The sequence below is a fragment of the Geospiza fortis genome, unplaced genomic scaffold, assembly GCF_000277835.1.
Source record: "Geospiza fortis unplaced genomic scaffold, GeoFor_1.0 scaffold26, whole genome shotgun sequence".
In the NCBI taxonomy this organism is placed as follows: Eukaryota; Metazoa; Chordata; class Aves; order Passeriformes; family Thraupidae; genus Geospiza; species Geospiza fortis.
In genome coordinates, this window is record NW_005054425.1 from 1,112,867 (window position 1) to 1,136,365 (window position 23,499).

The following is a 23,499-nucleotide window of genomic DNA, read 5'->3' on the forward strand; positions in this document are numbered from 1 at the left end:
ATGGCGTGCAGGCCTAGCAAGACTGAAGGCCTGGGACAGAACAACCAAATATTGTGCAAAGATGCTCCTATAAGTGGGCATAAATTAATGGAATGAGTGAATGGGTGAACCTTGCCTATCAGACAGAATTTTAAGTATGTGAGGCACAAAAGTTCTTTTTGATATTACTTGAGATCAGTTTGTCTGTAGTAGGGAGGTAGAGGCATGTGTAGCTGTGGGCTTATGTTACCTCTTTCATCACACAATTACACTGGGGCATACTTACTATAGAAATTAGAAATGTACATAATTATATACATAATATAGATATTAGCACATTAAAGGGGATTTAGATTGCTTTTTCAGAGGGGAGAGTGGGTGGAAATCAAATTCTGCTGCATTGTATTCTCCTGGAAGAGCACCAGAGCTATCCTAGAACAGATCTTACAGATAACACCAGAATTTACCACAAAGTTCACAGTGACCGCCACGGCTCCAACTCATTTCCTCCTCCTCCTCCTCATGACTCACACAAGTTTTTCTGTCAGGTGAGAGCTATTAATTGCCAATCTCAATACTGGAGAAAGCTGTGTCACCACACAGGTAAAGATATATTTAGTTACCACTAGATAATGCCTGCACTTCTGCCAGTGCAAACAGGCACATGACTGTGCAAAGCACAAGTATGGGCACTTCTTATCAAACAAAACAACAATTAAAGTACAGAATTAGAGAAAGGCTTTCAGAGTGCCAAGCAAGCAATTTTCTTAAAGAGACAGCTAACATCAACCTCTGCAAGTTTCAGAAGTTCACACTATTACACTCAAATTTTAATTTAGTGCAAGGTCTCCTCTACATTTCAGGAAGCAGATGAGCCACACATTTGCTAATCCAACCATAGAGTCAGTAATTAGAACATGTTTAAGGGTTTCTGCAGCTCACTGAAGCAAGAGCAGTTTTAGCAGGATTTTCCTGCTGTAATTGGCTTCATATCTGAGAAAAACCCTATCTTATCTTAGCTCAGCATGCACATGCCTACACAGAGAGCAGCTGCCCACTAGCTAAAGCAATAGGGTTTCTTAATATGATGAAGTTTCAAGTATGATGTAGGCTGAAAATGTATAACGTGTTTTCAGCAGCAGTCCCATGGCTACCAGGTGCCAGAGTATCTCTTGTGAAACCTTCCACCCATCATGTTGCAGATTAGATCTTCTCTAAGTAACATTACATGTTACTTTTAAAAATTAAAAGCATAATGCTTTTCATCTAATGCCTACACAGAACGAGACTGCCAGGTTTTCAGAGCTCAGCATTCCATGTGCACCAGGATTTTACATGGCTGCTGAGTGCCCTGCACAGCCTCAGCACTGTACACACCTGCATCAAACAGACACAGCATGAGCCAACTCCCACTGCAGAGAAGTGGCCTCTACACAAGTAATCCACAATGCAGTAAAAACCAGACACTATTTGCAGGAGAGAGTAGGCCAGGCTTCAATGAAATTCCTCACAGAAAAGCCAAATCACTGCTAAAAGATCCCACTAAAGGCCAGGTCAGAAACCCACAGCTCCAACACAATTAACTTCCAAAGGAAATCATGGTGCTGCACTTGTGGCACAGAGCACTCTCCATGATCTGCTGGCAATGCAGGATGTTCAGGGTGAAAACCTGACACTTGCACGGCACCAAACAGCCCTGTGCATGTTTCTCTCCGGGAACTGCCATCCCATTAAAACCTGAATGATTGCCAACATGGAGTCCTTCTGACTGGAATGAATTGTGTCTGTCCCTGGGCCCCACCAATTTGCTCAATCAACCAGTAAGAAGGAAAATATGTTAATCAACAGGACTTCAAATTCATGACGGTTATGTCTACCCTGGAACATAAAACCACAAGGAAAAACAAATGAGAAACTCACTGAAACACTGGCCACACTTCGCTGTGCTGAATGGCAGGAGGTGTGATTGCCACACATCCTGCACAGCAGCAGGGCCGACTGTCTGACACAGCCATGGAGGTGATAAAGCACTAAGACTGCTCTCCCCATCTTTGTAAAACTGGTAACTTCCAGCTCCAAATCAGATTGAGTCAACACAATGGCTAAAAAAAAAAACCAGTGATCCAGGAAAAGGAGCCAAAGCAATTACGGGTCAGCTCTCACAGACCAGGTTGTTTTGGGACCTTCTATCAATAGCAGCAGCCTGTTACTCTGAATTACAGGTGACACCCCCACCTAGAACAAGTGCAGCCAACTGGGACCAGGAAAAGGACCCCACTTTGTGAGGGGATGTCAGATACTGCAGCATTACCTGAGCACTGAAGCTTCCATGCAGAAAGGAGTTCAGGATCTTGCATAATTCAGCTGAGACTCCTGCCAAGCAGGTGTTCACATCTGCAACTAACAGATTTCAAGGCTTGGCCTGAATCACGCTCTGCTATTAAATCAGAAGGAATATGAGTAAGTTTGAAATTGGATGGGGAAAATTCTCCAGCCCAAATCTCATCTTGGAGTCAGACTTTGGTATCCTGTAATCACATTCAGTATTCAATCATCATCTTAAGATTTAACTATTCCACCTTTGGCATTGCTATGGGGGAGATTGCTCAGTCATCCAGCTCTACAACAATGAAGTTATTTGGTTTGTGGTTCACTGTGTGCCCAGGCCCCCACTCAGTCGATGCAGAAGGTCTCAGACAGAGGCTGTTCACATCTGAAGATAAACCTGATTAGCCAAATCCTCTCTTGTTCCATCAGCTTACACAGAAGGATGGCAGCATTCATATCTGAACCCATGGAATAATTACTTCTGCAAAAGACTTGGTTTTAGGGAAAACTAAGATGTTTAACTGTGGCCAGTTAACCCACAAATTTTTCTCCAGACAGCTTCAGGAGAAATCTGAGTCTAGAGACCTGCAGACAGGGACTGCAGTTCCTTCTGTGGGAGGGCACAGCAACACAAGGGCAACCACTGCTCAGGCTCTGGCTACGGTGGCAGGTCCATCATGCTATGGCACAACCTTCCTGGACATCTCCTCCCCATCCAGGTTACTGCATCTCTAGGTTACTGGCCCTCTCTAAGAACAGGAGACAACTAACCCAAACAGCCCTTGGTTTTGAAGGTCTTGCATCTTTTATGGATAACACAGCTCCTTTTGCCTCTTGTGACACCAGCTCTAGAGTCTTGGAAAAAATATACCTAACACCTTCCAGAAAAAGCTCCAGCTCATTCTAGTCTCATGTTCTGGGCACTAATAGCTCTTCAAATAGCAATGCCTTAAGGACAAGAGCTGACTGAACCATAGCATGGTTATTTTATTCAGCTACCTTCTTCAGAAAGGAATTCCATCTCTTGGACTGCTGACTGCATGTAGTTAATGAGTGTACATAGTGTTTGGACACTACCAAAGTTCTTGATTAAAGAAGTTTATTCCAATCAGCTGACATGATTTACATTGCTACTAAAGAGGCAGTAAAATGGCAAAGACTTGCAATTCACTGTTGGATTTAATATTCTTCTCCTTCATCTTCTCCATCCATCGAGTCTGTGCCCACTTCTTCATAATCTTTCTCAAGTGCAGCCAAATCTTCCCGAGCCTCTGAGAACTCCCCCTCCTCCATCCCTTCTCCAACATACCAGTGAACAAAGGCACGTTTGGCATACATCAGGTCAAACTTGTGGTCCAGGCGAGCCCAGGCCTCAGCAATGGCTGTGGTATTGCTCAGCATGCAGACTGCCCGCTGGACTTTGGCCAGGTCACCCCCAGGAACCACTGTGGGGGGCTGGTAATTGATGCCAACCTACAGGAGATGTGGAAGAGACCATGAGTTTCTCAGTGGTGTTTGACAATGACAATAATTAAAGTCAGACAACAGGAGTTGATTAAAATGTGTTACTCACAAAACAGCCCTCCATGAGAACCTAAATCTGCACATCTTGAGAATACAAACCAGGTACCTACAGAACAGTTCAGAGCAAACACTCTCCATTGTGGGAACATACTAGAGTTTTCCCCACCTAGGCTGAGAGAGAGGACTTCCCCCATGGTGCTGTGCAGCACTATTGCTAATCTACATTAGATTGCTTCCCCCATGGGCCAGTTGACCCTGCCAACCCCAACTGTTCATCCCTCATCCCCCTACAGGTTGCTGCCCGTTGCCCTGCCCTGTGCCCTCAGGTCATTGTCACTGACCCCACACTAAGCCTGTGCACAACACATGGTTGTGTCTTTGTCCCTGATCCCTTTGGTGTGGTGGATGCAATAAACCTTCACTGGAATACATCATACAAAGACCCTTCCTGTCTGTCCTCTGCTGAGCTACCTGTGGTGTGTGTGTGCATGGACTTGAAATGGCTGCTCTTGTGGCCATACTCTGAGCAGCTTCTGAAGGAGACACTTTGAAGAAGAGTAGTCAGAAGCCTGTGTTGTTTATTCGTGGGAATGCTATGTCTTGGGCTCCAATTATTAGAGGAACTAGCCAGTTTCCGAACCCTCCGATTATAACTGGCATAACTATGAAGAAAATTATTACTGGCAGCATTTCTACCACCCTGCCACATTGCAACAAAACAGCACCCATCACCCAGGATAGTGAATGAGAAATCTAAGAAATCACGGTGGAACTGAGACTTGCCTTAAATCCAGTAGGACACCAGTCCACAAACTGGATGGTGCGCTTGGTCTTGATGGCGGCAATGGCGGCGTTGACGTCCTTGGGCACCACGTCCCCGCGGTACAGCATGCAGCACGCCATGTACTTGCCGTGCCGAGGGTCACACTTCACCATCTGGTTGGAGGGCTCGAAGCAGGCGTTGGTGATCTCAGCCACAGAGAGCTGCTCGTGGTACGCCTTCTCTGCAGAAATGATCGGGGAGTAGGTCACCAGCGGGAAGTGGATGCGAGGGTAAGGCACCAGGTTAGTCTGGAACTCCGTAAGATCCACGTTTAAGGCACCATCGAACCTAAGGGAAGCAGTAATGGAAGACACTATCTGACCGATGAGGCGATTGAGGTTAGTGTAGGTTGGGCGTTCAATGTCCAGGTTCCTACGGCAAATGTCATAAATGGCCTCATTGTCAACCATGAAGGCACAGTCAGAGTGCTCCAGCGTGGTGTGGGTGGTCAGGATGGAGTTGTAGGGCTCCACAACAGCTGTCGAGACCTGAGGTGCAGGGTAGATGGCGAATTCCAGCTTGGATTTTTTCCCATAGTCAACTGAGAGGCGCTCCATCAGCAGAGAGGTGAAACCAGATCCAGTTCCTCCCCCAAAGCTGTGGAAAATCAGGAAGCCCTGCAAGCCAGTGCACTGATCTGACTGAAAGAGAAAATACAGGTGCTCAAGACATTGTGTGCATTAAGAATCCCCAGTCAACCTCAAGAAAGACAGCTCTGAATTCTGACAAATACCAACTGTTTAAGCTTCAGAAATACAGAATTTATCCACCAAGAGTCAAGGAGGTGTCCCAGGAAAAGCAATATTCTGGGCTGGTTTAAACCCCGTACGCATTGGACGCTGACCACTTCAAATCGCTAGCTTAAAATTCCTTCTATCCCCAATTCTCAGCTGAGGCCACTAACAATGAGCAAGAAAAGCAGGAATATTCAAAGACCTACATACTATCTATCCCTTACAGTTACTTGGTATTCTCTAGCTGCACAAAAATGGAGCAATCCCCCATCCCAGAGCTACTGTTGCAATGCTGCACAAGTGCCAAGTGTGTATCTCTGCTGGGGGAAGTGAGCTGTCACAGCCTATTACAGTGCCAGTCCCATTCACTCCACTCAGGAGACAAAACTAGACAGCCCTGTCCTCACAAAGAGGTGCCACATGATGCTCAGCTCCCAGGACTAACAGGGACTGCCAACAGCTTGTACAAAGAAATCATGACTGTTTTTCAGGTCAAAGTAAAGCCTGCTGCAAGTTTATCATTGCTTTAATTAGAGACTGTGGCAGTCAAGCACTGAGAATAATTCCAGCTGTAATCTGCAAAAGGTGCACTTTATACTAAGACACAGTTAGCATTCCATATCAAAGCACCTGGAATTTGTGCAATGAGAATTCCTACCTTTGTGACACAAATTGGGCAATGGACATGCTTAGCAGCCCTAAATAGGGAACCTGAACCTCCTAAACTGCCCCCTTCATAAGTTTGCCACATGACTGAAGAACTGGGGAAGCTGAAACATCCCAACTTACTGAGATTTATTCCTTTTCTACTGTTATTACCATAAAATTAATCCAGAAATCATAACAGCAGGAAATGCAAATAATAGTCCAAACCACTTCTATTTAAAATTCCTTGAAAGAGCCACAGCCACAGACCAATCCTTCTCCAGCAGGAACTATGCAAATTGTAACTTTTGGTTCTGACTTTCTAAACATGAAACTATATATGAAGTTTTAGATGCCTCATCAGCATTTTAGGCCACTTGAAAGCCATATCTGACAGGAAAAATCCAGCCATTTTCAGCTGGCTAAGAATAAAAGCAGATGCAGACTAAGTCCACAGATTCTCATACCACAAAGAAATTAAAGCACAGTTTATGTATTTGATAACCTCATTTCCAAATGCTGTAAAACAGATGTTTCAGAGCCGTCAGTGGAGTCTTACCAGCTTCCTGATGCGCTCTAGAACCAGATCAATGATCTCTTTCCCCACTGTGTAGTGACCTCGAGCATAGTTGTTTGCAGCATCTTCTTTCCCAGATATCAGCTGCTCAGGATGGAAGAGCTGTCGGTATGTCCCATTCCTAACTTCATCTGGGGAGAGACAAGATACATATTATTATATAATATATAAATATTTTAAGTAAATGTTCTATATAGACCAGCTTTTTCAAACTTCTAGGGTTGTCCAGAATAATGTACTTAAACCTGCAGAGATAAAAAGCAACTACCAATCAGTAGGTGACTTCCTAAAGCCTAAATGCTGAATAACTAAGAAAAATTAAGTTATTGCTTAGGAAACTGCTCTATTTTACACCAAATTTTAGAATTTTGACCTGTCAGAGCAATTAAAAACTGGACTATAGCAGAACCATTTTTCCAGTTTAAGACAACTTAAGGCTCATTTTGCAGCCCAGCTGCTGAAATCCCATTTTTCCCCTTCACTTCCCAATCCCACCAGGATTCTGCTTGACCCCAGCTTCTGTGGGCAAGCAGAGCCAACTCTGCTTACATGTTCCTTTCTCTTCACTGTACTTTCTGCCAAAGGTAGAGAAGGGTTCAAAAGAGATGGAGATGCTCTTGGAGTAATTAACTAACCCCTGAGCTGTAAGCTGTAGCACACATATCCCCCAGCAGTTACACATTTGGAGGCTGATTTAGAGCCACTAGTTTCCCAAAAATATGCACTTAAATCCAGCAGACTAAAGCTCTGTCCTACCAGAAAGGTACAAAGACACTCAGCAGAGCTTTGTCTCTGGTTTAGCTCAAACCACTCTTGTGTGCTATTGCAGTATTGCATTCTTTAATTTAAGTCAGGTGTACAGCAGGGAACTTTATTAACTACAGCTGAAGTTGCCTGCTTGCATGTATTCATTAATCTGAAATAGAACAAGCAACACAAAGAAAAGTAAAACTTAAGACATAAAAATATAGTTAGCATTTAAACCAGTTTAGGCTGAGCAGCTCCCACTCCAGTCTGCAATCCAACAGCCTAAAGTATTTCTAAGACTGCATCAAAATAAAAACAATTTGGAAAAATTTACCATCCAAATACCCTAAGACTTCCTACAATACCACTCCACATTACAAGGGACAAATATGGGTAATAAGCGAAAAATACAGAACCAAAATAAAATGGTTCTTTATCCTATGCAGACAGGGGTAGCACGAGCCAGGATGGTCCTTGGGAAGTAACAAAACTTGTAGAGTTCAGAGGATCAGCCACTGGACTACAAAAGTGTGCCTGGAACAAAAGACTGGGGCGAGGGGACAGCTAAACCAGCTTGCCCCAGACATGCTATCCTTCATGTTTTCAAGTCTAGCTGGGGTAGACTGCTAAAGACACTTGTGTCGAATTCCCAGATGTCACTGCCCTATTTTGTGGTGGAAAGTTTGATGGTATTTTACCACCACATTCACAGAGGTGGTGCATATCCACCATCCTGCTGCTTTCTGCAAGACCAGCACTGATCTGGAAGGACAGAAATCCCTGTGCACACAAGTGGCAGCTGCACAAGCTGCTGCATGCACAAAGATGGGTTTTTCATAAATTCAGCGCATAGGGACTTGCTGCATGAATGGGGACTCGTGAGCCCTGCCCAGGAAACTGGGGCAGTAATTTCCACATTAGCCAGGGAGGAATAACAGCTATTTCCCAGAAAGGCACATGATGTAACTTTTAACAAAAAGCCCTAACTTTGACTATTACCAGTCTTGCCCATCTCCCCACACTACACCTGCATCACCAACAAGCACTGGAACACTCACTACTTTTTGGCATTTGTTCCAAGACTCACCAGCTCCTGTGCCCTGTTTTGCCACCTGTCTCATCTCATTTCTGAGCTGTTCCTGGTTGCTCAGAGCCACCACCTGGCCAGTGCAGAGGAGGCAACAGCCACAGGGATCACAAAAGCACAAAGCCAGACCTGCAACAGCTCCTGGGAACATCAGTGTATGGCCAAGGGTGCCTGGGCTCATTTCAAAGTTATAGCCCAGCACGCCCACCCTCAAACAGCCACACAGCCTTCTGCTCCCCTGAGAGGTTCATCTGCTGTGTTAGCCACAAGAAGGGGTCTGGTGTGTTACACTGAACAGAAGTTACAGAACAGCCATGGTTTGGGTACAGAGGAGTGGCCACAGTCACACATTTCCCCAACTCTGTATTGCAGAAATATAAAACACAGCAACTGCATAAGCACAGGCAACACAGATCTCTGCTATAACAGCCCCAAATCACCACTTAAGGCAAGATAGCCAAAAATCAGCTCCAGAAGAATTACTTCTGGCACACACTGGTGAGAGGAAAACCAGGATTCCTGACACAAGGGATGAAGGTCTTGTGAAAACAGGAGCTCACATTGAGCTGACAGTGCATGTACTCCCTCAGGATGGAGGATTGGTCAGTAGCTGATGCATGGGATCACACCTGAACACCATGAGATGGTGTTGCCAGAGCTTGGAACAGAACACATTTTCAGGAGTAGACTGTTTCTCAAAGACAAGGCAACAGGAAGCTGAAGTACATGTTCAGAAATCTCTGAATTTAGGCCAGCTATGGGGACTCATTTCTGCAAGCACTGTTCAGCTTCCACAGATTGCTTTGGGAAACTACAGCAATCATTCCTGTGTACAATAAGGAATCTTCCTAATGATATCTATTGTGTCTCTTAAAGAGGTTCTACTGACTGCAGCACACTTTATGCCATACTGTTACAAGGGGCTGTAACTGCTCCTTGCATAGCAAAACCATGAAGTGTGTTCATGAGACCCATTTAACTCCACAGCCTGGCAGAAGGTACCGCAGAAATTCTTGAAAGCTCCACAGAGCACATTTGCCAGTCTCAATGAAAATAAAGCCAAGTATTTTCCACCACTAGGAAGGTGTAGGCAAGCTTCATACACTAAAAATTTAAAGCCCCAAAGCATTTTTCAGGACTAAAGGCATGGATCCCTTAGCCAAAACCAATAGTCTAAAGTATTTATGTGGCAATAACACATGGCAATATTCTCCAGTGCTCTTGTGAAATACAAAGCTGTGTTTCATGTCAGGTACATACAGGCAATGTATTTGTGATTGTGCTATGTGTGGAAACCGACCATGGGACAGTTATAAAGATGAATTCTAATAATAACTGAGGAAAGTAAAGCATGGAAGACGGCCTTTGAACCTATCCTTTGTTTGCAATTAACCTTTATAAGCCTTAAGTTGATTTAGGAGCATTTGAATTAAAGCTTTAAGGATGTTGCTCTTTGACAGGAACTTTCTGCTTGTAGCTAAGCCTTAAACAGCTTCGCAATAATTACCTTTTGAAGTATAATTTTAGAATATTGCTTGTATCCTTGAAACTATAGCTCTGGAATATATATAAAGGAAACATGCTTATCTCATGCCTTAACAAAACAGTGAAAAGCAGCTTGAGAAAGGAAGATGAACATCAACTCAAGGATTAATAGTTTTGATCAAGGGAAGCTGGACATCACTATCATGGGATTTATAGTCCTTGCAATCAAAAGGTGGACCCACATCTGGAGAGCTGGACCTCACCAGATGGGATTCTTCTTCCTTCTTTCAGAAACTTGACCACCACCATCTGGGGATACTCCTTTTGGGATACATGCTGAGAAAAACTAAATCACAATAGGTGTAGAATTGTGACAGACGTAAAAATTGGGAATAGAAACTCTTGAGAAAGCTGATGAGTACCCCTATAAATACCTGTGAACCTCAACTATCGGTGTGCAGTTGGAGGGAAAACTTCCCCCACTGTACACAGCACTGTATTGCTCATACTTTACCATATTAATTAATAAATTGATTGATGCTTAAATATTGGCCTAGTCAAGCTTCTCATTAATAACACCTTGCACTGTCACTGTTACCTATGACTGCAGGTTCGAGGTCCACAAAGACAGCACGTGGGACGTGTTTCCCCGCCCCTGTCTCGCTGAAGAAGGTGTTGAAGGAGTCGTCCCCGCCGCCGATGCTCTTGTCGCTGGGCATGTTGCCGTCGGGCTGGATGCCGTGCTCCAGGCAGTAGAGCTCCCAGCAGGCATTGCCGATCTGCACGCCCGCCTGCCCCACGTGGATGGAGATGCACTCGCGCTGCGGGACAGGGACAGAACGCATTGCTCAGCACAAACACGACTGCCCTTGTTCAGCAAAGGATCAGCACGCCTGGGGGGACTGCCAGCCCGCAAAGCCATTAAAACATTGGCCTTATTGTCTCGGTGTTGGGGGCATTTGGCACGAAACACAACAGGACACAAAAGCCCCTTTGAGACAGCATCAGCTCCACCCAGAAAAACCCTTTCGGACATTATCATTTTTACAAGCTCATTCCTCTTCGTTATTCTTCAATCAGACAGGAAGAGTCTGATCAACTCTTTCAAGTTCTTCAGCCAATTTCTCTCTTCATACCAAACCGAATATTCAGAAAAGCTGATGATCACACCTCTCATTGGCCTAAGTGTCCAGAACAGCAACACACAGACCCCAGCCACAGAGGCAGCAAAATCCTCCCAGGACCCGGAAGCACTTCATTTAATGTACACAAAACCAAAAACATATTCTCCAGACCCCTCGAGGAAACTTTGTCACTCAGTAGGAAAGGATTTGCCTAACAAACCCCTTCACAACCCTCCATAGATACAGACCCATCAGGCTTCAACACACTGCTGTACACAAGGTACTGAACTCCTCAACACCAGCTGAAACTACCTCATGAAAGCCATGTAGAAAATAGTTCATGGCAGCAAAATAATCTGTTCCTACCCATGTATGGATTCCCAAGTTCCCTCTGATGTCCAGAGTATCAACCCAGTTTCTTTAATATTGCAGTACAGGACTTCAAGTGGTAAAAGCCAAACCATAATAGAAACATCTCCAAACTCCTGGTCCATCTGTGGCATTTTATATTCAACATCTAGTTTTGAATGTCAGTAAAGCACAATCTAGAAGAGCCTACATAGACTTCAGTTTGATGTGACTGTTACCCAAAACTATGCTCAGACCCTATGACTGGATGGGACAATTTGCTTCCCTGGAATTCCAGGATAAGCAGGAGTACTTTCAGGCACAAGTACAGGCCAGGCAGAAAATGGGCAGAGAGCAGCCCTGGGGAGAAGGACATGGGGGTGTTGGTGGATGAGAAGCTCAGCCCCAGCCCCGGGCTCTGGCAGCCCAGAACCCCCCTGTGCTGGGCTGATCCCCCAGGGGGGCAGCAGGGCAGGGGGGGATTCTGCCCCTGTGCCCTGCTCAGGTGAGACCCCACCTGCAGAGCTGCCCCAGCCCTGGGGCCCAGCACAGGAAGGACCTGGAGCTGCTGAGAGAGCCCAGAGGAGGCCACAGAGCTGCTCCAAGGCCTGGAGCCCCTCTGGGAGAGCTGGGAATGTTCACCTGGAGAAGGTTCCAGGGAGACTTTAAAGCCCCTTCCAGTGCCTAAAGGGACTCCAGGAGAGCTGGAGAGGGAGTTAGGACAAATGGAAATGGCCTTAAAATGCAGGATGATAGGGTTAGATTAGATATTAGGATAAAATTCTTCCCTGTGAGGGTGGCACAGGCTGCCCAGAGAAGCTGTGGCTGCCCCATCCCTGGAAGTGTTCAAGACCAAACTGGATGGGGCTTGAAGAAACCTGGTCTGGTGGAAGAGATGAAACTGGATGGTCTTTAAGGTCCCTTCCAACACAAACCAGTCTGTGATTCTATGACCTGGAACTGCCTAGTCCACATCCATAGTCCATGCAGAAAAGCAGGAGCACAGTCCTTTCAAACTCATTGGGAATCCCGTGAAATTAAAATTTGTATTTGTCAAAAAAAAAATCACCTGTTCTCAAGCACAGTACTGAACTGTTTTTAAGCTCCCTTCCATCCAAGCTGTACATTCAGGTGTCCAGCTCACATCCTCTCTGCCAGCTGCATCACTCAGAGCTGCTGCCACCCTTCTCCTCTCCAAAGCCATTACACCACCACCCTCCAGGCTGAAGCAGAGCTTGGTCAGTGCTGCCATGGCAGAGAACACACAGCCAACCTGCACAGTGTCAAAGAGGTGACAGGAAAGCCAGCTGCAGGGCCACAGAGACCATGGCAATGACTCAGGGAACATCCCTTTGGGAGAGCAGGACAGCCTGAAACTTTTCTGCAGGGACAGGAAAACAGAGACCACCACGTCAGCCTGGATCCTCATCTGGCTGAGGTCCTACCAGTGACCTAAGCCTTGCTAGAGAAACCCCCAAGCAGCTGGGAAAGGTCACTGAAAGGTGTGTAAGGACTACAGCACACCACAGATGGAGGGGGTAAAGAAGGGTATGTGGAGCAGCTGAGGCCATTGGCTTGGTTAGCCAGGAGAAGAGGGGAGATTTGATCATGGTCTAGAGTTCCTCACAAGAGGAAGCAGAGGGTGCTTTTGTGATCAGTGACAGGACTCAAGGGAAGCTGTGTCAGGGGAGGTTTGCCTGGATATGAGGAAAACATCCTTCCCCCAGAGGGTGACAAGACAATGGAACAGGCTCCCAAGGTCACAACCCCAGGGCTGACAGAACTCAACACAAAGAGTTCTGGGATTCCTGGGGGTGTCCTGTGCAGGGCCAGGAGCTGGACTCAATGGCCTTTGTGGGTCCCTTCCAACTCTGAATGCACAGCTTGGCAACACAGCCACAGAGCAGGTGCTACATTAAACGTGGCATGTTTACTTGGACAAAATACAAAGTTCAACACATTGGGCAATGACTCCCTGCACAAACAGCAGTAACTGAGAGGGAGCCCTGCTGCAAAGATCCAGAAGGTTCCCACAGAAACCAGCCTGAATGTCCCACAGGGTGCTCTTGTCCTCAGAAGGGCAAGCCACGTGCCAGGGAGCAAAAGTAGACACGTGGGCAGCACAGGAGAAGGCTCCCTCTGCTCCGCAGGTGGCTCAGGCCAGATTCTCAGAGGTTGATGCAAGGCTCAGGTTTGTGTTAGGAAAAGCCTCCCCAGTGGAATGGTGTGGCCCTGGAACAGGTCACTACAGAAGTGGGAGGGGATTTCCATCCTTGGAGGCTTTCAAAACTTGGCTAGACAAGGTCAGTGATAAAGCCTGGCCTGGTACTACTGTGAGTCCTGCTTTGAGAGTGCTTTCAACTGCTTTCCTACAACTCTGCTAAGTACTTTTAAGTAGTATGTGGCTATTCAGTGAAGCACAAACCTTTGTCAGACACTAACAGATTCTCTGCCCATTTTGTGCTGCATGGCCTTTTCACAGAACCAATAATCCTGAAGAACAAGGCCCAGATTTTATTCCAAAAGCACCAGCTCCAAGCTGGAATGACAAGCAAGGGAACCACCACACTCATTATAGATCAGGGCCTTCACACATCACTGATGAGCTTCAGAATAAGGATTAAATGTATACAGACAGCGCTGGTAAATTCTGTATTCAAGCCACTACAGAATCCTCTTATTTACTTAACTAACACTAAATGCTTTCCCCACACTTATATACATTATTTGCAAGCACACAAAGTTTCTGGCAGAATTTCTCCAGCCCAGTCCCAGTTTCCTTTCCTAAAGGATGTGCTCCAGCTGAAGGGCACTGGCCTGTCCTGTCACTGCCCTTCCAGCAGCTGCAGACTCAGCCCCTTGCTGCACTCACTGCTGGGCTGCAGCCCCCCAGCTCTTCCATGGCACTGCTGGATCAGGCTCTGGGTCCTCTGCACTCCCCAGCAGGGTGCTCAAGGTCCAGCTGCTCTTGTGTGAGGCTGATGGAAAGCCAAGCTTCCTGAGAATGGCTGTGCCAGCTCCGACCAAACTTATCAGCACAGCACATGGAGGAACGCTGTTTCCCTGGGATGGGACTCCAGGGAACCTGCATCCTTTGCAGAGACCAGGGGCTGTAGTCATACTCTTGATATGACTTTATTTGAAAACCGTGACAATAAACAGCCCCCAAGGGAAGGGTAAGAGCAAGAACCTCAACACATCCCACCAACACTCTAACTTAGAATAATTTTCAGCTCAACAAGTATTTCCCATACATTCGCAAGCCTACAGTAGCAGTCTTGCTACATTTGTAAATCCATGTAACCTTCTGACAATCTCTTTCCAGAGCTGTAGGAAGGCAACGCCCCCACGGGGAAGAGTCGAACGCCCATCCCAGCCTCCAGCCGTGCTGCCCAGCTCAGCACCTGAACCCTGTCCTGAGAGATATCCCAGCCCCGTCACACCTCTCAGACTGCCCTTCAAGGTGACTCAACTCCCCAGCTCATTATCGCCCACCCATCTCACAAAGTCCGTCAGGCACTCTCCCCATCAGCCCAGCCTCCCGACAGCCGCGGGGCAGGAGCGGGGGAGCGACACCTCGGCCCCTCCCAGGCCGGTGGGCCGGGCTCCTCCCTGCCTCCCTCCCTGCGGCCCCGCGGGTCGCGCACACCGCGCGGAGCTGCCCCGGCCTCACACGCCGCAGGAACCCGGCGGCTCTGCGGGCAGGGCGCCCCGGGGCCCGCACGGACAGACGGCCCCGGCGGGTGACGGGGGCCGGGACCGAGCTGCAGCCCTTGAGCCGGCCGGGGCTGAGGGACCTGGGGGCCGCCATGTTCTCAGCGAGCCCGCCACCATTTTGGGACGAGACGGCGGGAGCGACAGGGCGCGGGACGAGACACGGCTCGGGGCAGCGAGACCCACTGCCCCCCACGGCCCGGCGAGGGCCTCCCGCCGCCCATCCCGTACCCCCCCTTACCGCTGCAGCTCGCGGAGCTGCGCCGGGCTACGCCTGCCCCGCCGGGCCCTCGCCCCACTCACCATGGCTCAGGAGCGCCGGGACAGACGCGCAACGTGTCTGGGCAGCACCGCAAGAGCGGCGGCTCTTACCGGGCTCACCTTTTATAAATTGAGGGGCGGGGCGCTCGGCTCCCTGCTCTGTGCTCATTGGCGTGGCGTGCGCTCGCCCATGGACTATTGGGTGACAGAAATGTCTGTCACCACCTTGCGCGAACTATTGGCTGATTCGTAACAAAGGGCGGGAAGGGGGCGGAGTTTAGTCTTCCCGCCAACGAAGGTCAGCGCCTTCCTCCTTAGGCTCGGCTTCAGGCCGGGATCGCTGTGGGCGGGCCGGGGAGCGCTCTGTCCCGGACTGGGATCGTTCTGTCCGGAGCCAGCGGCTGAAGGGCAGGGGGCTCAGCACTGTCCGCCCCCGGGTGTTGGTCAAGGTCTCCGAGCTCAGCCTGGGGAGCCCAGAGTCAGCGGCTGCTGCCCTGGGAAGGAGCCCTGAGGGACGGGGGGCCGCTCATGGCCTCGCACCCACGGGGTTCTCAGTGAGAGCTCTCCCTGTCCCGGCTCCGCGCACTGAGCCCGGGGAAAGGCAGCAGTGAAACACCCGGGCAAAGCTGGGACCAAGGATGGCACCCGGGATCTGCTGAGGGACGGCCCCAGAGCCCCACATCTGCCCGGTGGGCACCCACAGGGCCCGTCCTCCAGGCGCTCTGAGTGCTGTCTCTGGGCTGAAAAAGGAAAATCCCTGTCCCAGGAGGGTGGAGGCAGCTCCACTGCAGTCACAGGCACAGCAGGGCCTGTGCCAAGTGCCAGTAGTGGGATGAATAGTCTCAAAATGGAAAGGACTCAAAGCTGAAGGGCCAGATCTTGAGAGCCGCATAGGTTCTGCTGGAATCCGTAGATCTGGTGTTTACATGCCCCAGCTGAAGTTGGATATTAAGTCGAAAGCATAAAAACCCTGTGGTATGACCTAAGGCTTATATTAACAGAAATATTCCTGCAATTGCCAAACTCACTCCCTGGGTAAAAGCAGCTGTGTGTGCAGGTCTGATATTTGATACCTGGAGTTCCATCCATCCTTCAGGGCCTCAGCACCAGCATCGGTTTCAGGAAATTCCTTCTTCCTGCACTGAGCTGAGTTTTTGCAGCAGGAGAGGGACGTGAAACAGTTTTGAACAATAACAAAGTAGGTGATTTTTCCTCTTCCTCTATAGATCTCCAGCCCTGCAAGCAGCCTGGATAGAGGTGATACTTTTAGCAGGAGTGTGGTGTAATTGTGCCAGGCTGGATCTGTACGTGGAGGGAAGGCATGAACTGATCCCCAGGGCAGTGAACTGACACCTGCTGAGGATGCTGCTCCTGCTGTTATCAGCCCCATTGTGATCATTTGAGCCCATTCCAAGGCATGGAATGAAACCTGTGTGGGTGTGCCCAGAAAGGAAAGAAGGGCAAAAGCACTAGGGAAAACAAGGACCAGAGGATTGAGAGAGGGTCAGAGGTGGAAGAAAGGGGAAGAACCCACAAATAGCGTTGATATAATTGTTTTTCCAAATAATGATGGCAAGTGTAATGTGTGACTGAAAAACAGGTGGGCTATAAGAAAGCACAAAACTGTGTTTAGGGAATTTGGCTGATGCCTTAAGTTTTAGCTTTCATATTTTCCAGATTCTGTACTGCATTAGTATATAGCTCTAAATTTCATATAGCGTGTCAGTGAGCTCTCCTCACAGTTTAGTCAGACAAAACAATCCTTTTCCAGCCCCAGAACCAAGGACACCATTGCAGCTTCAGGCTCTAAAAGTGTAAACAACAGAGAATTGAGGAGAGCAAACTGGGAGGATGGGACTGCATAACCTGGAGCTGGAATGTGACATTGAACCCCAATATGGAAATGAACCAAAACTTATAAAAGTGTGAGAACTCGTGATTTGCCAGCTGTCTTGGGTGTACATCAGCAGGGTTCTTGTACTGCCCATGGTGTATCTTTTGAAGGCCTTTTTAATACCTACTTTTTCCTTTAACACTGTCTAGCTCTGTTCTGGGCAGCCTCTCAAGGCATCATTGCCATCCCCACACCAGCGTGGGGAGTGATCACGCACATGGGTACCTGTGAGCTGGGTGATGGATACCAAGGGAAAACATTCACCAAGGTGAGCAATGTGTTTTTTAAAGATAAGTCTTCTCTTTCATGTTTTCATCCTCAGCAAGCCCAAATTCTTTCCTTAGTGCTTTCAAGCTGGTATACATTTGAAGAATCCAGGCAATATTAAACTTCTAATAACCCCCAACCTGTGCTCCAAGAGAACTGAAAGAACTTCTCTTTCTGTTCTTTTTTGTCATTTGTTTTATCCTAATGGCTTGGCCTAACCTCACTGAGGCATGACCTTGGCTGCAAAGTGCTTTTAGCTGTGACCATCACCTCAGTGAACTTGTTTGGTAAAGAAGACCAGGATAGTCCTGGTAGTCTGAGACAGGAAGAACTGAAAGGACAGAACCATGGAATGGTTTGGGTTGGAAGGGACCTTAAAACTCATCTCATTCCACCCCGTGTCATGGGCAGAGACACCCTCACTGTCCCAGGCTGCTCCAAGCCCTGTGCAGCCTGGCCTTGGGCACTGCCACAGCTGCTCTGGGCACCCTGTGCCAGGGCTGCCCACTATCACAAGGCGGAATTTCTTCCCAACAATGAGTTTAAATCTCTCTTCTTTAAAACTTAAAACCATCCCCTGCCTAGTCCTGTCACTCTCTGTCCCTGAAAACCTTTGCAGCTGTCAATGTTCATGATCAGATAGGAGAGATCCCACCTGCAGTGGGCATGAGCTGTTGAGGGATGAAAGAGATAAATAGTTACAATGTTTTAGTTTCTTTTGTTCTTTTTTATTTATTAAAAAAACCAAACAGTTAGATGTTCTTTATTTTTTTTTTAATCATCTGTTGTGCTTTTCTCAGTTGGAAAAAAATACCAGCACTACATGTCCAGTGGGACCTTTGCAAGCCCAGATTTGGGAATACTTTTCCTGTAGGTTAAAAGAGAAAATAGGTCAAAATAGATTTAATTCTTCCACTTGTTGCTATTGTATTACAAATATTTCAGTGTTCTCTTTTTTCCCTTCTCAAAGCCTCCCATTTTAGACACCAGTACACTGAGAATTTCATCTGCTCGTTCAAAGCAATACATTTGGTTCTGTTGTTCCAAATTACTAAGGAAATCTTCAACTTATGAGCAAAGTTTAATCTAAACTGTGCAATGTATGGGAAAAAAAGGTGCCCACACTGATTTTTTTTAAAAATCATATTTTTTAAACTAGTTATAAAACTTTAAAGATTTGATTTATGCTTTTCAAGTGCTCTGACCTGAAATAACACTCCCACTGCTCCAACTGTCCTTTGGCACTGCCAGTGCAGTGGGGCAGGGCCTGGACTGCCAGTGGTACAGAATCACACTCAGAGGGAATTTTATTTATCCCATTTTATTCTCTGTTAGAAACATTGCAGCACCACAACATGAGATGGGCCAGACCCCTTGCCAAAGCAGAAAATTCTGATGGTATTGCTCTGAATGCAGTGAGCATTCTTTTCAGCTTAGCTGACAAAATCAGATTGGGCTGGTCTGTGGTGTTGAAAGGTGCCCTGGTCCAGTTTCAGCTGAGGTTTTGACGTGTTTAATTCCTGTACTCAGTGCCTGCTCTGACTTGGGCATCTGCAACCTGTGCTGGCGCTGCCTCAGCCTCACTCCCCAGGCTGTGCTGGGTGTCTCATGTGGCATCAAGGGCAGGTTCAGGTTGGACATCAGGAAGGATTTTCCTCTCTGGAAAGGTGATTAAACACTGTAAGGGGCTTCCCAGAGAGTCCCCATCCCTGGAAGTGTCCAAGGAAGGACTGGACATGGCACTCAGTGCTCTGGGCTGGTTGACAAGGTGGGGGTTGGTCACAACTTGGGCTTGATGGTCTTTGAAGTCTTTTCCAGCTCAATGATTCTGTGAAAAGGACATCACAGCAGTGATTCCACATGTTTGGAGCTCTGTGCCTCAGTTTCCCTCAGTGTGCCCTCCCACAGCTGCTGCACTATCAAGAATTCCCCCAGTCCTACAGAAGCTGGTGCTGCTGCACACCCAAAAAACCATTCCTTGGGACCTGAAATGCTTTTGATTTAGTTTGACTAAACAATCATGTCAAGCCCAAGGGGCTACCAGGGGTTTCTTGAACACATTCTTTCTTCCTGCTGGGGACCAGTTGTGTGAGCAGCAGAGTTTTTTTTTTGTTTCTCCAGTGTAAGAGCCATAATGAGAGATGTGGGACTCCAGGCAGCTCTTCAAAATGCAGTTTATTACATTGAAGATGTCACAGCAGTCCAGGGTCATGGGTGACAGAGCTGTGCCCACAGCTGTCAGCTCCAGCTGCAGGCAGGCCTGGAGACCCTTTGGTTTTGGTTACAATGCATTATAAACTTTTCTTTGACGAGCATCTTCATACAGTAGAACCAATCTATACCTTAACTATTATCTATAGCCTATCATAATTGCTATAATTACCATATTCATGTTACTATTCTCCAATCACTAAAAGTTAGTACATTACAGTTTAAGCTAGAAGTTGTTTTTCAGTTTTCTTGCAGTGGAAAATTCTGAGACCTTTTTTCTATTTGTAACTTTGCTGACTTGTTTGCCTGTGCTATCTTTCTGCTTGGTAAAAACATCTTCTTGTTTGAGGTGGGTTTATCCTTTGCTCTAAGCCATAAAAACCCCTTCTAACTAACATACACTTTGCCTTCTTGGTTATCCAGTAAGACTGGCTCAGCAATTCTTTTCTTCTATATCAAAACTTGCTTCCATCTCTATTTCTTCTTCAGACTCTACATTTAAAAATCTTTCTGCTAGGCATACATATCTGTGAGACTTTCTTGTCAAACTTTCATCCTTCCCAACGCTCCAGGATTTCCCTGTGCCTGGTAATGCTGTCATGGCCCCAGGCACAGACTTTGGCTGCAACCTGTGTGTTCAGTGAGTATGACACCTTCCAAAAATTCTGGACTAGCTGTGTATCTGTGACACAGTCTCTGCAGCTGCACTGTGGGCCTGGGGCTTCTCCAGCAGCTTGGATGAAACTTTGAATGTACAACTCTGCAACTCTTGCTTTCCATTCTCTTTCAGAAGAATTGGATAAATAATGTGTGCACATTCACTTCTATCGCTGAATTCCCAAAACCACGACAGACTTAACCCCGTGCCTGCCTGCTCTGAGTACCTGGGATGACCTAGGGATCTCCCAGCACTCAGATGGACAAGGGCAGCCTGCTGCCTGCATTTCAGCCAGGTACTGACTGAGGCACCAGCTCCTCCTCATCCCCAGCTCACAGCACACCCATCCAGGTGTGGGGATTGCTGAGGGCATGTGTATGGTGAGAGTGAAGCCATCAAACTGCACCACTCAGGGCACAGGGCTTCACCACAGCTCCATTGTTTCAGAGCTCAGGGTCATCTCCTCCTCTCCAAGTGCTGTTTCACACACCCATCCTCAGCCCTGTGCACTCACCCTGCTTTTAGGCCTGGCTCCTTCCAGAAGTGTAGGGTCCCTCTGACTGGATCAGCAAGGAGAGACACTCCCTTCCAAGTGCCTCCTTTGTGGAGGCCAAAGAACGCAGCCCAGATGCCTGTGTGGACAATTCCTACCCAGGACCATGGCAGCTGGGAAGGGGGGACTGGCAGTGAGTTTGTGGGATTTTCTGCTCTGGTTAAGCTGATCCCACAGCCACCAGCCTTACACCAGCCCATTGCAGGCTGGATCAGGGGGCGCCTCATGAGTGCGGGGGCCCTGCTCCTCAGTGACAGATTTTATTCTCTGGCTCTGAAAGACCCTTTCTGTCTCTAATATATTTGATTTCATTAATTATTTTAAATTTTAGATGGCAGGTCCTGGAGCTGGTCCTGGACATCAGCTAGGATCAGATGAAGGGATGTATGATGCTCCAGCAGCAGGAAGGAGCACACTCCAGCAGCCAGTTCCTTAACATGGATTTCACTTCCTTATAAAGAGAACTGCATAACCCAGGTGGGTGGGGATCCTCTGGTGTGCCCCAGGGGGGTGTGGGCAGGGCCCTGGGAAGGACAGGGGTGTGCAGGTGGAGTTGCTCCTGGGATGCACCAGACAGTAGCAACAGCCCAGTGCACATTGCTGGGCTTTGGCTGCAGAGCAGGATGTTCATCTCCCCACACAGACCTGCACATTTGCCCTGGTTTCAGCCAGGACAGGGTGAAATTTTTTCCCAGCAGCCATGAGAGGTAGAGCCTGGAGCTGTGTGGGTGGGTCCAGGTTGTTATTCCATACCATGCACTTCACTGCCAGGGTGGGAAGGTGGCAGTGAGGGACTCCCCCTTCCTGGGGGAGAATGACATTCCCTTTGGGTGGGGGAAAGTGTGGTGTGGTCGGGAAGAGCTGTTGGGTATTGTGGCTCTCCATGTAAGTAAATAATGCCTTATACCTTGTGTTATTACATATTGTTGCTATTTCTGGTCGTTTTCTCATCTCATAGCTGTTTCCAGTAAATTGTTCTTAACTCACAATTTGCACCTTTTGTGCCTCCAGTTCTCAATCCCATCCCCTCCCCAGAGCAGGAAGGTGGAGGGGAAGGGGGGCAGTGAGAGGGATCTGGTTTGGGGGAGTCTTGGTGGAGACACTGAATTGGGGAATATAATTTCTAGACCTCAACAACCTTCCATCTCATTACACAGACCTGCACATTTTATCTCAAGTGCTGCATTGCAACAAAAAGAGCAACAATTCAGGGAGAATGCTTAATCCACTGACCTCAGGCCAAACCTTGATGGGAGGACATGGATTCTCCATAAGGGTTTGGGAAATGTTTGCTGGGTGCCAAGATAAATCTTTCATTTAGAGCTGAAAACTATTCATAACTAGACAGCATTGAATTAATTCCTGTTCTAAACAGCCCTGATCCAGATGGGCTGGGAATCCCTAAATACAGGAACTACAAGGCAGAAGGCACAGCCAGAGTGGTTTGTAGGGAAGGCCTCCAGAACCCTGACTGTGTGCAGTAGGTGCATCTCTAATTATGTGATTAAACCCTGTTTGTACCTGATCCTGCCCCCGCAGGGAGGGTCCAATTAAGTGGCAGGATGTGTCTGAGTTGCCAGAGTGGAAACCCAAAGGGCTGGGCTCTGTTTTTGTTTGTGAGGTTCTTTCAGTGCAGCAGTGTCTGCCCACAGATTAACATTTCATGAGCAAGATTAATATCAGCATTCTCTCCCTTGATCACTTGACTTTGTAACCTCACCATGCTATTAGCCTGGCTTCTTGGAGGTAATCCTTAAATAAGTGCCTGGTTTAATGACCTTAAATACATTCTCTGCTTTTAAATCTTAGATTATTTGTTCATCCAACTGTTTTAATCCTGCTCCTGCAAGCCTGGACTTCACTACCTGCCCTATTTTTTGTTCTCTGCAAGCTCACATTGCAGGGGCTGCTCCCATCCCTGCTCACTTTAAATATTGCTTCAGCCCAGACTCTTTCAGTGCTGCTTTCCTGCCTTTCCTGCTTCTCTGTGGTACCAAACCTCCATCTGCCATTTGTCAAAGCTGGAACAGCTTCTCTAGCAAGTACAGTTGTTTTTCATTTAGAATTCATTTAGAATTTTCCTCTTGAGGAACTCACTGATTGGGCCATAGCCTCTCTGTTTTGGGGTGCTCTGTCTGTGCTGGATAGTGCCCCTGTCTCAAACGATCCCAGACTTTGGTACATGAACCTGTACTCAGTTCAGTTTTTTACCTGGGAGTAAACTGTCCCTAGCCTACAAATTTTGTCTTCTCCACACTTACTTTTGGTTTAGATACTGAAAATGTCTCTTGTCTTGCCCTGCTAGAGGAATTGGTCTCTCTTTTAGGGCAATTAATTGGCTTTTTTTTTTTGGGAGGAATTCACCTGGAGAAGAGAAGGCTCCAGGGAGACCTTAGAGTTCCTTCCAGTGCCTAAAGGGGCTCCAGGAGAGCTGGAGAGGGACTTTGGACAAGGGCTAGAGGGACAGGACAAGGGGGAATGGCTTCCCACTGCCAGAGAGCTGGGATGGGTGGGATATTGGGGAGGAATTCCTTCCTGTG

General features: G+C 47.5%; 1 protein-coding gene across 1 annotated transcript; it reads right to left on the bottom strand.

The window, feature by feature from the left end:
• Nucleotides 1-3,389: 3,389 nt before the first annotated feature.
• LOC102044587 (tubulin alpha-8 chain) lies at nt 3,390-15,506 on the bottom strand. The gene is made up of 5 exons (XM_005426794.2): nt 15,419-15,506; nt 10,528-10,750; nt 6,593-6,741; nt 4,615-5,295; nt 3,390-3,780 (listed from the first exon to the last, which is right to left on the bottom strand). Exons 1-5 carry the CDS (start codon nt 15,419-15,421, stop codon nt 3,487-3,489), a joined length of 1,350 nt encoding a protein of 449 aa, XP_005426851.1. The 5' UTR covers nt 15,422-15,506; the 3' UTR covers nt 3,390-3,486.
• Nucleotides 15,507-23,499: the final 7,993 nt, after the last annotated feature.